The sequence below is a fragment of the Podarcis raffonei genome, chromosome 13, assembly GCF_027172205.1.
Source record: "Podarcis raffonei isolate rPodRaf1 chromosome 13, rPodRaf1.pri, whole genome shotgun sequence".
NCBI classification, from domain to species: Eukaryota; Metazoa; Chordata; class Lepidosauria; order Squamata; family Lacertidae; genus Podarcis; species Podarcis raffonei.
In genome coordinates this window covers 41965928-41980856 of record NC_070614.1, presented here as the reverse complement: position 1 = coordinate 41980856, position 14929 = coordinate 41965928, and the positions used below count along the sequence as shown (strand labels likewise).

The 14929-nt window shown below is 42.0% G+C and overlaps 1 protein-coding gene across 1 annotated transcript; it reads right to left on the bottom strand.

Moving 5' to 3' along the window:
- Positions 1–2109: 2109 nt before the first annotated feature.
- On the bottom strand, positions 2110–2751 carry LOC128399399 (angiogenin-like). Its single transcript, XM_053360808.1, has one exon. The coding sequence runs from the start codon at positions 2686–2688 to the stop codon at positions 2242–2244; it is 447 nt and encodes a 148-aa protein (XP_053216783.1). The 5' UTR covers positions 2689–2751; the 3' UTR covers positions 2110–2241.
- Positions 2752–14929: the final 12178 nt, after the last annotated feature.

The following is a 14929-nucleotide window of genomic DNA, read 5'->3' as shown; positions in this document are numbered from 1 at the left end:
GAAACCTGGTTTTGCTGCAGTCATGAGCATCAAAAAACCTCCTATCCATCTCCCAGCAGACACCATGTCCCCCCCCCAATGATTCACTTGGAATAACCATATGCCACCGTGTAGTATAATTCCTGGCAGGAAATGGTTGTAGCCTACCTGCTCTCATAAAACGTGTTGCAGACACTGAGCGCCAGTTGGATCTAGCCAGGACCTCAACTTTTATTGCCAATGAATCTTCCAGGTACTCTGCCTCCCCTATGGTATATCTAGCTAAACTTGAAGCCCCTAAGCGCCGGAAGGCCTTTACCTTGGCTCGATGTCATGCCCTCCCTTCAGCTGTCCTTGAAGGCCAATACAGGAAGATTGCTTACCTGGAGAGACAATGCGCCTGTGACTCTGGATAAATGGAAACAACAGAGCATGTGCTTCTCCATTATCTTTATTATAGAGACATTTGTACCAGCCTCATCTTACCACTACTGCATTGTAGCACCCTGCTTGTGGTTAACGCTTAGCTGGAATGAAATATTCAACGCAGCAATAGAGAAATTAAAATAATACTTTATTTGTCAGACAAATAAATGAGAGACACAGTGGTATGTGATTACCAAAGCTCTGCCCACTCCAGCCCTGATGGTCAGCACTTATATTTCCTCAGCCCAGCCCCCTTGCTCCTCCTTTGGCTGCCTCTGTCCAATCAGCCTGGTTGAAATTCCTATTGGCTGTTTGCTAGAACCAATCATAAAAGATACACCCATTTCCTATTGCCTTTTATGGGAGACAAACAGCTATATTTCCTTCTATCTATAAATGGCAAATAAGTAGTCATATATCTTACATTTGCCTCAACAAGGCACCTTAATTACCAGCTCACCTCTTGCCCTCCTTGCCCCATTGCCCTCCAAAACAGATGGCTAATGGTTTTAAATTTTTATTTTAAACAGAGGTCAGAGATCTTGGGTTCACATTCTCACACATCATCAATGAAAGATCTCCTTCTTTGGAGGTCTTTAAGCAGAGGCTTGACAACCATATGTCAGGAGTGCTCTGATGGTGTTTCCTGCTTGGCAGAGGGTTGGACTTGATGGCCCTTGTGGTCTCTTCCAACTCCATGATTCTATGATTCTATGAAATAAGAATCTAACATAAGAATCTAACATTTCTTACTTTCTAAATCCTTTGCATAATTACATTTAAGCCAATATATTTCATACATAACATATATAAATTTAGTCTCTAATGGGAGACACATGGTATTATATTTTGTTAAACAATGAGTGCTTTTGCAGCTTGATTGTATTCTGTAGGGTCAGTAACCTAGTAACCTTTGCTCTCAGCCTGTAATTCCCTTTTTACAACTTTGAGAATTTTGGCTCCTGCTATAAATCAGGGGGGCCCTTGTCCAGGAAGATAAACATATGCCAAACCCAGCTGGTCTTCTGCCTGGCATAAAAACATCTTTAAGCTTATTTTTAAAATACAGGCCTTGATCAGATGCCTCAGCATAAGTACCCAGGGCGCACAGGACAATTCTATACCTTCCTGCCACTTTCAGATACCAATCATGCTACAACATACGTTGCCGGATTCTGCACAGCATTGCTCAAAATTAGTCGGATGATGACCTGTGTCACAAACTAGATATAAGGAACACTCGTATTAGAGTGCTCTGTAGACTGACAGCTATAGTCTTATATATACTAACCTTTTACTCTCTTTCACTCTTGGTTCCTAACCCTTCTTTTAGACTCTCTTATTTTCTTTTGGATTCTGATAGACTTTTATATATACTTTCTATTTTAACTCCTTTTAAAAACGTTTTTTTATTTTAAATGATTGTACCCTTCCCTCCTTACGCTGGTCTATGACTGTAATAAAGACATGATTTGATTTGGTTGTAGCCTACCACTCTCGTGTGCGGAAACACAGAAGAAAATCTCGGACAGTGCAGTACTGCATTCCACATTACCTCCCTTGGATGCAATAGCAAAAAGAAAAGGAAATGAAATTAAACACACATCAAATGTTATGCAACTTTCTCCTCAGTTTAATAGTGACAGACATTGCTGGTTTAACAGAATCAAAGCAGGTTTGGTTGCCACTATGGGTGAGGGTGTTTTGTTTGTTCATTTTTTAATTGCAGTAAAGCAGAGCTGGACAGAATGGCAGCAAAGGGGGGTTTTCAGTGGAGTTGCAAGGGATGGGATAATTGTTAAAAAGCTGAATATTTGGATCTGGGCGTTGGAAATCTTACACTGTGACAATGATGCTTTCGTCAAAGTGCACAGGCTCTTTATTCTCATTACAGGCAATGACGATGTATCTGGATGACTTGTTATCAGAGTATTCGCAAGGTGTGCGAGTTGAGCCGCCTTTGTGCTTGCAGGTGGTGACAGTGACGGGGCGGAGAGCGATCCTCAGCCCGTTCCCATAATCCTCCCCTCCAGATTCAGTGCACACAGATTTGATGTTATTCTTGGTGCTGTGGATGAAGGTGTTCACTTCCTTGCATGCTGGTTTGTCCAGTCCACGTCTTTTCATCATTACGTCACAATACTGATTTCCAACACTGCTTTTGGGATTATCGTAGTGCTGGGTTAGGAATGTCTTATAGTTGGGTACACAATAGGCTCCCAGTGGCAGAACAGACACCAGAAAGGTGAGGAGCACAAGGCCAGATCCCTTGAAAGGCATCATCGTGGGAGACCGCCGCCTGAAAGTGATACCTGGGGGGAAAGTAAAGTGGGTGTGTAAATGCTTTCTTTCCGTTTGCCACCAGAGGGTGCTTTGTGAAACAGCTTGGAGTTCTTCAGATTGGCAATGCAGTTCACCAGCCAAGTAATGTGAAGGGAAATGCAAGGACTAGGATACAGTGTGTAGAAATGCATATGCAGATTCATTGGTTTCAAAATTATCTGTGATTGCTCAAAGCAGTCAATCCTTTTAGCAGTCTAGCTAAAATGAGATTTCACATAAAGAACAACCTTCTTACTGCTTCGTTCCTTTCTCCTCAGAGCCAAGGCCCTGTCCTGTCCCGATGGTTGGCTGCAAAATCAGGGCAACTGCTATGGATATTTTGATACCAAGTGTCATGGAAAGATGCTGAGGTAAGAAATATTTCTCCTCAACCAAGATGTAATAGAATCATGGAATCGTGGAATTGGAAGGTATTCCAAGGGTCATCTAGTCCAAACCCTTGCAATGTAGAAATCTCAACTAAAACATCCATGATAGATGGCCATCCAACCTTGGCTTAAAAACCTCCAAGGAAAGAGAGGCCACAACTTTCCACTGTCAAACAGATCTTGCTGACAGAAAGTTCTCTCTAATGTTTCTAATTTACATCTTTTGGGATCCTATCAGATTTCTGTGAGTAGGGCTATCCTTGCCCTGGAACAAAACCTTTACACCATCTCAGACTTAACAAAAGAGAGTTGGTCACTTTATGTTCCAGTGAAGCGTCTCCGTAGGAGCTGAGAATGTGACAATTATGCCAAATCCTCCCCTCCCACCAGGAGAAGAGGGAAGTAGAATAGACTGCAGTTCTGAAATAGATCTGAGACTGGGTTTGCAAAACATTTCATGGCTCTGGCTGTCTCCCTAGAGAACTCATGTATGAACTGCAGATTTTGGCAGTCTATGGGAGTGTTTGCTCCTCTGCCTATGCTCAGCCTATATATTTGCAGAATAGTATTTTTACAATGTCAAAAAGCACCCAGTGACCTAATTCCAAAGGGAATTTACCAAACATTATGTATGTACTGCACCCCCGCAACTTTTCAGTGCAAGGGTGACATAACAGTGTATGCTGTGTGGTCTGCAGTGCTGTGAAAGGAATGCAGCAGGTCGGATGCAGTGCTGATCATTTGGGTTCCAGAGCTCAAGTTAAAATAAATTAGGCATTGCAAAGCAAATCTCCCAAGTTGAAATTTCCTTGTCTCTATTTAAATGTAATACTCCCTTTCTGTAACTTTTTGCAGCTTTTTCAACATTCCACATAAAAATGCTTCCACCTAAAAGTTCTACATAAAAAAATGGGTTTGTAGGAAGACCGGCTTAGGGTTTCTCCAGATGACCTTTTAACTGACCACTCATCCTGCATTCATCCTAGATGAGCGGGCAAGAACATGCTCCTACATTTGTTCATTTATTTATTTAAGTGGATTAATTATGCAAACCTACACTTCCTGTTATGTGCTTGAATTCCTCGTGTGAAATGCTGTCGATCTTGAGGTGCCATTAGTGCATAAAAGTTTAAGCCTGGCAACTTGGTATGTAGCACTAATTGATCACAGTCTTCCAGTAAGACTTGCCTCCTGAAAGTCAAATTTCAGAAAAATAAATAAAAACGTTGATAATTCCACAAACTTGCTCACATTTGGAAAGCTCCAACTCTGCATCATTCCTTTTAGTGAGATATGGTTTTTGAACTGTTGTTATCTGATGTGTTGTGAGACACTTTGGGAATGACTTTTTGTAAAAGTGGTATATAAAGAAGCATGTTCTGATGGTGGTTGTGACAAAACGTCTTTCATTCTTTCTCCATTCTTAGACTGCATGCCATAGCTATGGCCATAGGGCCCACCTTGCCTCTATCCTTAATGTGGATGAGACAGCCCTGATTGCCAAGCACATCTCCGCATCCCAGCAAGAACAAAGCAACGTATGGATTGGGCTTCATTACGTGAGTTGCTTTCACTTCCTCTATTCCAAGTCATTGTCATAGAGTAGTGGCTCCTTAACATCACCACTCCTTCCGTATATAATAATATCCAAGAATGAACCCCACATGCTACATCAATATTATTTTCAATGCAGATCCTCCTCTGTCTCATTCATAGCTGGCACTACCTTCCCACAGACCAACATATCCAGATAATATTGACACCAGGCTCCTCATTTCCTTACTTACATGATCTATAATTTCTCTATCTTGCAGAATGGGGGTTGGAGGTGGCCTGATGGATCAGTCTACAGGTTCGACGAAGGTTACAAATCCTGGTACCCAACCACACCAGACGACTGGGCCCCTTATGAGCATTGTGTGGAGCTCCTATATTTCCCAGGTAAGGAAACCATTTGCAAGGTCTGACAAAATAACAATTAGATGTTGAGTTCCACATGGCCACACACTTCTCCATCAATGTCCTACTTCTCTCAGGATTGTAAGTCATACTCAAAATAGTTCCATCAAAACCAACAGACCCAGGTTAGTATTTTATGAAAGTCCATTGATTTTAAGGAGTCTACTCTGAGTATGAGTTAGTTGGATGCAACTGTCAGTCAGGTATTTGTATTTCAATATGAGTAGGGAAATGAGAGTACTCCTAAACAGTTTAAAGATAAAAAGCAGTGCCCATTGGCAATGTGCATTAACCAATTTTCTCACAGGAAAGACACGTGGCTCGGGCATGCTGCAGGCCCTGTGGTGAGTGCTGCCTGGCATTTGGTCACCCCCTCAGTGGTGACACCTGGGGCGCACCGCCTCCACCGCACCCCCTTGCTCTGTTCCCTGGGTAGCCCACTAGCATTAGCAATAAAAAAAAGGAGATATGGAGATGGCAGAGGCAGGACAGAGGTGGCCTTGCATGTGCTGAATGAAAATCACTGGAATTATCAGGGTGTGTCCCGTCCCCCCAGTGATCTTAACCCATCTTACACAGCTGGAGAAATTCAATGGGAAATTCAACTGTGTTGAAAAATTCAAAGAGAGACAAATTTCAAAGGGTGGCTGTGTTTCAGCTCTCATATTGTTTCAGATACTGCAAATTCAATTAAGTTTGCCTTTAAATGGAAACTGAACTGAATTTCTCCCCAACCCCAACCCGAACTCCAGCTTACCCAGGTGCAGTCCTGTTGAAGTGATGGATTCCTCTTTCTACAACTCTGTCTCCCAATTCTGGCTGCCTTAATTTTTATATGGAGCTTATTCAGGTCAGAGACAGGGGAAAGGAGGAAGGAATTTTGGCCTTTTAGACATATATAGAGTACAGATGAAGAAAGAAAGGATGTGCTTCAAATACTCATAAAAACACATGATTTGGTTGCATGAATGTATTTGTGTGGAAGGTGATGGGAAAATGAATATTCTAAATACAATAAAAAGACTTAACTCAAAGAACAAGTCTAGAATCAAAGAACAGGTCTACAATCTGGAGATAATGTAAAACCAAACCCAGGAGGGGCACTTCCTTCACCACTTTCTATTTTGAAACTGAAAGGTCCCAGCGAAGTGGGGTGCTGAGTCTGCTCCAAGGACACACCCTCACTTCAGGTAGTGCATAGTTAGCCTGCAACAAGATTGGCCTGCATCCTTCGGAAATCAAGAGACTGCCCTGGAATATTTCCCAGAATCCTCTACCACATGCAAGACTCAGTCATAGCAGATGAGTCAATGTGGCAAGAATTCCATAAAACTGAAACTGTGGAAATCACTTGCATTATTCATTTTTTAAAATTGGGGGTTGACGAGGTCTAGATTTTAGAAGAAAATGGGAAATGACTGAGGGGAGCTAAACACTTCCCCCCTCTTTGCCTCCTCATGCTATTTAACTTCCCCCTCCTTGGCTCAGCTGGAATATAAGTAACTGTGGTGATGGAGGGTGGGGAGCTTAAACTGGGGAGTGTTCTACTTCTTCTACTACATCCATGCCCTTGCTTTCTTCTTCTTAACTTCTCAACCCACAAACCCACATAATATATGTATACTCACTTACCTGCGAGAACTGAATGGGACTTTGCTGGAAGAAGGATGTGGACAGATATGTGGGTATAGAGTATATTGTTAGTGAGAGCCCCCAATACAAAATATAAATCAGTAGCCATAGAATCATAAGTAAGTTTGTGATTGTCTCCAACTTACCCAAGTTTTGTCCTGTGAGGTGATGGATATTGCTTTCTGAAGGGGCAGGTTAGTCTCTGAAGCTGCTGCCTCAATTCTTATATAGATCTTGGTGAAGTTGGGGGTTGGGGCAGGGAAGGGGGAAGGATGAAAGTTCAATCACTTGCCATATGTTGAGTAGATAGTGATAGGATAAATATGTTTCAATTTCCCTGGAATTCTCTCCAGTGTGGACTTAATTTACATGTTGAGTAGATATCGATAGGATAAATATGTTTCAATTTCCCTGGAATTCCCTCCAGTGTGGACTTAATTTATGGTTATGACCACTATACAGTTATGTTTCTGACAATGGGTTGGAAAGCAAATACCCTAAATAAAAAATAAGCACACATAATTAACATCAGATAATGCATCTGCCTTCTGGAGCTTAGTCCATATCTAGGCGGAGTACTTTGTTCGATATGTTTGATATTAAAATGAAAGGAGAACAGAGTGCACCTTTTGCTCAAGGGCACAGACTCACTTTGCATTGTTGATACCCAACAAGAATGGCCAGCTTCCTTCAAAATGGAGTCTTTACACTAGAACATTTCCCAGAATCCTCTGCTACACGAAGGGATTCCATGACAGGCAAATCCACATGGCAAAGAAGCCACAAATGTGAAAATAGCTTCTGTAAATTCAAGCTAGGTACACACACACACACACACACACACACAAACAAACACACACACATTTAAAAATGGAGCTTGGTGAGGTCCATTTTCCCCCATGAAAATAAAAAAGGCTGAAGGGGGAACTGAGATTTCAATCTCTTTGCTGTCCATGCTGTTTTGCTTTAGGTTTTCCCCCTCCCTGGTTCAGTTCCAGGATTTCCAGACTTGTTTTTAGATATGCTATAAGCCACCCAGATTGGCTGGGATGTTGTTATGATTGTGATTGTGATTATTATGGCTGGGAGAAAAACTAGACAGGGGTGAGGGTGGGTTGCAGCTCCCATCACCCCCCATTAGCATCCAGTTGACTCAACTACTAGAGGATTGTGTAGCCAGTCCCTGATATCAGCTACTAAAACTTTGTGGCTGCTGTAATTTTCTGGTGACAGCAATTTCCTCACACACAACCGCCCACAACACTTGGGTTCTTATGGAAGGATGACACTCACTTGTGCAGAGATGGTTTATATATATGTATAAGGGTATCTAGTGTGTGTGTAAGTAGGGCTGCTGGTCTGAATATCTTTTACAGGAACACAGAAAATATTCTCACAGCAGCCAGAAGTCTGAGTTTAAACATGTATGTCCACTGCCAGATGATTTATATTACGCTTGATGCTTTGCATGTTTGTATGGTCCATTGGGGATTTTTTTTCTTAAAACACACACACGTGTGTCACACATCTTTTTTTGTATAAGGTTTTATTCAGACATTTCACAATACAATAAAAAGAAACTATTCTAAACAGAAAATAATAAAAAGAAAAGAACAAAACAAAAGAAGAAAAAGAGGTAGATGAATACAAAGCTCTCTCTCACATATATCCTAATTTTGAGCAATGAAATTCGTTTAAAAGATACCTCTATTATTTAAGAACTGTGTGGTTATGGTCTTCCTGGGATCAAGGTCATGTCCCACCAACTTCTAATTTATTTTGGTAAGCAGAATGGTAAACTAGCACGAATTAACAAGAGCTCAAATGATTTTGATGTCCTATTTTTCAATCACTCAGCAGCTACTCCATTTTCAATCCTGCTGCAAATTGCTTCCACATAACATTCCATTTGGACAACACCCTGGTGAAGCAGACCCCTGTAGGTAACAGTATATAGCATTCTGCTCTCCTTAGTTTGTGTTCTGGGGGTATAGAAAGGTAGGCCAAAAAACAAAGATTAAGTCAACAAAACAACATACATAAAAATCTCTCAGTCTAACCTACCTCACAGAGTTGTTGTGAAGGCAATACAGAGAGAGGAGAGCCATGTATGCCACCATGAACACTTGGGTGGCATAGAATAGGGGTTTCCAAACTTGGGTCTCCGGCTGTTGTTGGACTACAATTCCAAACAGCCATAGCTGGCAAGGCTAGTTGTCAAGGATGGTGGGAATTGTAGTCCAAAAACAGCTGGAGACCAAAGTTTGGGAATTTCTGGCATAAGGAGAAAAAGATAGAAGCAAAGGAAATAGCATCTTCTTGCCACAACATAAGGTCCCTGGCTAATGGCATCTCTTTCACCTTCTCAGCTATGGTCACCCTTCTTCCTTACTAACCTCTCTTTACTGTTCATCTCAGGCCTAACTATAATGATGTAGATTTTGGGGAGGAAGATGCAACCCAGTAAGCCAGCAGTAGAGGCCAAGATGGAGAAGATCTCCACAGCCACCATGTATTTCCCTTTGGTGCTCAGATAAGTGGGGACAAAGGACAGCCAAACACTGAAGAAGACCAGCATGCTGAAGGTAATCAACTTGGCTTCATTGAAAGTATCAGGCAACCTCCTGGCAAAGAAAGCCACAGAGAAGCTCACAATGGCCAAAAGACCCATGTAGCCGAGAATAAGGTGGAACATGATGTCGGAGCCTTCATTGCACTGCACTATGATCTGCCCATCCTGGGAGTGCAGGTCAAACTCTGGGAATGGGGGAGAGGATGCCAGCCACCCAAAACAGATGCCAGCTTGAATGAGAGAGCAGAAGGTGATAAGGGATCCTGCCAGCCTCTTCCCAAGCCATTTCCTCAGGCTGTTCCCAGGCTTGGTCACCATGAATGCCAAAACCACAGTGAGGGTTTTGGCTAACACACAAGCAACAGCAATGGAGAAGACGATGCCAAAGATGGTTTGCCTCAAGACACAGGTCACCTTTGTAGGCCTGCCAATGAATAAGAAGGAGCAGAGAAAGCAGAGAAGCAGAGAAGAGAGCAAGGTGCAGGTGATGCCCCAGTTGTTGGCTTTGACAATGGGAGTGTTCCAGTGCAGACCGAAGGTCCCCATCACAACAACTGTGACTAGGGAAAGCAGGAGAGCCAAGGAGGCCAGAATTGCCCCCAAGGGCTCCTCATAGGATAGGTAGCTTATGTTTTTTGGAATACATTGGTCCTGAAAGGCATTTGGGTAGTGAGCATCTGGGCATTTCTCACACTGATCTGCATCTGAAAGTGAGAAGCATGCTTTCAGCATTTCTTGAAGCGATAATTATTAATATTATTGATACCGTCTATTATGCGGTACACAAAACGTATTATTGAGCTGATGAACCAAAGCCTAATTTTTCAACTAAGTGATGGTTCCTCTCTGAACATCTCAGCTGTATTAATCAATCTATTCATATTTATTTTTCATCGTTGCAGTATACAGATTGATTTCAGTGTTTCCCCCTTAAACATGTCTATCTCTGCATTCAGCCCTATGTTTTTGCATTTCTAAGCTTGTGGCTCAGTGTTTCTTTTTTACACTTTCCGTAATGAAACTTGGGAGTGCATGAAACAGCCAGGTAGCCTGTCATCAGGAAAATCTATATTTGACAAGAAATAACTGTTCCTAATGACTGAAACTGTGTGGATACAATAGAGGAGATAATTTACTATTTGTTAATAACAGAAGATGAAAATGTGTTGGCTGCAGTTTCAATGGTGAGAAAAGGGAATCTATGGCATGCAATCTTAACCATTTCTACCCAGATGTATGTCATGCTGATTTCAATGGTGCTTACTCCCATGTGGATGTAATTACACACATGATATGCCTGAATAGGTGTGCAAAAGGTAGCGGAGAGGAAAGGAGAATATGTGTCAATAACATAAACACATGTGCTTGGGATCCATGACAGAAAATAAGCAGACATAATAAGACTGAAACATGAATGTCTGTGTTGGAGAGGAAGATGGGAATTCCAGTTGACTTGGGTTCCTTCACTTACCCTTCTGGACTGAAATCCTTCCTTTAGGGCACTGAACACAGTCATAGCAACAGATTTGCTTTCCCTGCTGGGCAAACATACTCTGTCCAGGGTGGCAGCTCTCAACACAGGTGGAAATGGGCATCTAACGGTAATGACAAGGAAGGGATTTTGAATTGAATAAGCTTGCTTCTCTACATAAATCTTATTGCCATCTATGTCTGCTTTGCAGCAGAAAAGTCACAGGACTGAAATTAGAGGATGGCTGTCAAGCATTTGCTCCCTGGGCAAGCATCAGGCCCCCTGATAAAGATGCTTTGTGCTGTGACTTAACCATTTGGCCAGTCCAGCACATGTCTGAATGGCAAAGAGAAGCTAGTGCCAACCTTCTCCTTGATAAATTGATTCCTCATAACCCAATGCTGATTTCCTCCTAGAGACGCTCTCTTTTAAAGTTTAAATAAGAATAATTTTTTATTTAGTGTACTTGAAGTTGCAGATTAATATATACAATGCAGGTAGGTGTTATTACTTACATTGCTCATATATCTTACATAGATTTTTATCTAAGATAAATACTGTTACAGACTGACAGAAGCACAACAGAATATTCCTGTTGCTCTAACTGTTTAGACTGCTCATATTTGCCATAACTGTACAAACTGACATAACTATGCCCTTTTAAAATGTGTTTTTTATATGTTGGTTTTAATCTCTGAACATCCCTGAGACTTCTGTGTATTGGGCAGTATATAAATTCAATCAATCCATCAGTTAATTGCCTCAGACATATGACAGCACAGGGTTTTATAACCTTCTGTGCACCAGGACTTTCCTTAGCATTTTGGATGCTTTCATCCCACACATTATGGCTCAGCCTGATGTAGACCAACATCCTGGGACAAGATATCACCAGCACTCCATCCATCAACATTAGTGACCACACACTTCAGGTGGTGGATAATTTTCTTTCTACCTGGGCTCCGCATGGCAGAGATTGTTGGCAACAATGCATTTTAGAGCACAACAGTCCCTTTTCAAGAGCATTAAACACTTGCCAATTCCTCACTCAGAAAGACCTTGTTTCTTAATCCTGATCTCTGAATTAGCCTCAAACTAGCTCTGGATCAACAAAGCAACAAAAACAGTATTTCATCAGTGATTACCAGAGCTTCTTTTCTCACACTTCTCCTTTGTAGCCATTTCTGTTTTCCTGGATCCCCTGATCTTCTCATAAAAGATAATGGTGATGGATGATGATTAAAAGAAGAAATAGTTCCACCCACCTGATTGAACTTGGGATTCCATGCAATGGCACTTCCATCCACTGTGAACTCTTTTCCTGGGGGGCCCTGAGGGTGCACCCTCCCCACTCGGACTCTCTGGAAGGTCTCATTGGGAAATGTGACCAAGTTGAGGAGATCATAGCCACCTGCCTGCTGCCCCTTCTCATCCAAAGAGATTTCTTCCCCAGCACTGTTGTTGAAGTGGATGTTCTTCAGGAAGGAGTGGAGCTAGATTGCAAGAGGAAAAAAGACACAGACCTTGTAGGCTGATACACTCTCTCTTTTCCCTTTGACAAGTGGACCTTTGGCTTTTTACTACCATTCATCAGTATGTTATAGGACACTGAAAGCTGCCTTACAGTGAGTGAAATCATTGCCCTAAATAGCTCAGTCACTGATTCTTATTGGCTCTATAGGGTTTCAGAGTCTTTCCCAGCATGATCTTGAGATGCTGGGGGTTGAACATGGGACTTTTTGAATGAAAGCAGATGTTCTGCCATTGAGCTGTAAGCCTTTCCAGTTCCAATACTAAGAGACATGACTTGGTATGCTTTTCGACTTGCCATGTATTCTGGGTAATTCAAAAACCTCCTCCATTAAAACCTGAAACTGCCTTGTGCTGAGTCAAACCATTGTTCTCTGCAGCCCAGAACTGTCTGCTCTGAATTGCCACAGTTCTAAATGGCATACATCTGAGGTTTCAACCCATTTCTGATACCAGAGGACACTCCTGGCCCTTGCACAGTCCCAAGTAGGAGAATCCTGGGATGGATTAATTTCAAGATCTTTGAATGTGGCCTTTAACTGAGATCAAGTCCCTCCCAATGATAGAGCTCACCAGGGATAATCCCCAAGGCCTCTCCTCCATGCCAGGGCTCAGCTGTGAAACATATGAACCACTAATAATAACTCCTGTGCTTCTAACATTGAGGAGAGTAGTTGACAGTACCTGCCAGGGTTTAACTTTCTGCTGCATCCATCTCTCAGCCAGTACTTTCTGTTTGGCTTTTGATGAATACATGCTATGGAGAGCATGTGCTATTGCATGGACGGCATTGTAGATGGTGTAGCTCTGGCTGGACATTTCCATTTCAAACACGGGTCCAGTGAGTTTCTCCAGCTTCTCCTCCCCAGTGCAGGGTTCCTGTGTTGTTTCAAGTAGATCTGGGAATAAACAGAGGAATGCACTGGCCCAGAACTGCTGGATGAAATAAAGATTTGGCTGCCATGGATTTATGGTCTGTAGAAAGTCCTGAAACCCTGGAACTGGATTTGAATGGAGTGTAAATGACAAAGTGCCATTGAAGGATATGGAAGGAAATTTGTCTCTAACCAGCACTGCAGTGAAATCCCATTGAGCTGTTGTAATCCACACCCTCTCCACTGGGTACATAAAGAAAACCTCACAGGAGACTAAAACCAGTCTCAAAGCCTCTAGAGATTGACTGTTTCCGTAGACAAGAATCACATTCATTTGCCTCTGTGTGAGAGCAAACATGATTGGTCTCAATTTTTGTTGAAGTAGCTCATTAGGTAAAAATTTTGTCACTAGTGGGATCACCAGTGTCCAAGAAATACAAAGATTATTCTGGGAAAGCCTTGGTCTGAGAGTACGAAGGAAGGTTTCTCCACTGTCATCATCTGAAACAAGGAGGCCTATCCAGTTCCACCCAAACTTCCTTAGTAGCCAAACAATGCCATCATACTGAGCTTCTTCATTGGGGACCATTTGGAAGAAGGAAGGGAAGCGCCTTTGGTCACTCAGCCCTGGATCCAAGGAGCTATAGCTGAGCTAAAGGGAAAGGCATTATCTTTTTAGGAATCTGAAAACCATCCATTTGTTCATATTAAAAAGACTTTGTTATTGTGGTGGTTAACCACCTGGTCTTACTTTTCTAAGTATACACCCCTGGCATTATTAAGTCTCAAACTAGGAGAAGTTTCTAAGCAGGAAGCTGGATGCTCCTATGATTATATGATTTGTGGCATGGCCAGGTTTGGAAGAACCAGAGCTTGGATTATGGGTTTATCCCCACCCCCCAAATCCCAATGCTACTTGAGACGGCAGTGTTGGCAACACATAGCTAGGAGGCTTTAACATAATCATGTACCCATACCAAGTCTAACGTAGGACATAAGTGTAGAAAACATAATGTAATGGGATTGAAAGCTAACCTGGATGCTTTTTGAGGTTTTCTGTGTATGTCTGGCCTTGTGGTTGTATCTATGTATCTACACACATACCTGTGGAATCTTGTAGGTGTTTAATATATTCGCCATCTGAATGGAGTTTTGGGAGGTGAGCCCTCCAACGACGGCAATTAATCTATCTTCCCCATTACAGTGGTAATTGGGGGGATTTTGTTGTCCCATGAAAAGAAGAGCAAGAGTGTTCCAACAAGTTTGTAAAGGATTAAAAGCATTTTCATAAAATGTTGATCCCAGTGTGATGTTGGATAAGAATTTGGCATTCTTGTTGATCTCTTGCATAGCAAAGATGAAAGCAAGAACATGCTGGTAGTTTTTTGGGAGGACTCTGCAATGAGACAAAGAATGACTGCAAACATGACAGTAGAGAAACAACTGTGTTGAAGTATTCATTTTGATTCATGCATGTCTTTAACTTGGGTGTTTCAGCCTACAGGACAAGAACATTTCATTCAAACTAATGATACTACAGCAGTCTCCTAAGATATTATGATTAGATGTTCAGTATGGAAATAGTAGATTCAAAGAGATCCATTGCTGTGCTGTGGATGAATTGGTGGGGTTGGATATTGGAAACTCAGAAACAAAAAGCAGTTAACCTGCCAAGTTCAGTCAGGCTCTAATTCTTTCCCCACTTAACTAGTGTCAAAATCACCAACACAGTGGGATTTAATACTGAGTAAATTAGATTGCATGTTCCCAACAC

Coding starts and splice junctions, on each gene's coding strand:
- LOC128399399 (XM_053360808.1), bottom strand. CDS start 2,688: ATGATGCCTTTCAAGGGATCTGGCCTTGTGCTCCTCACCTTTCTGGTG.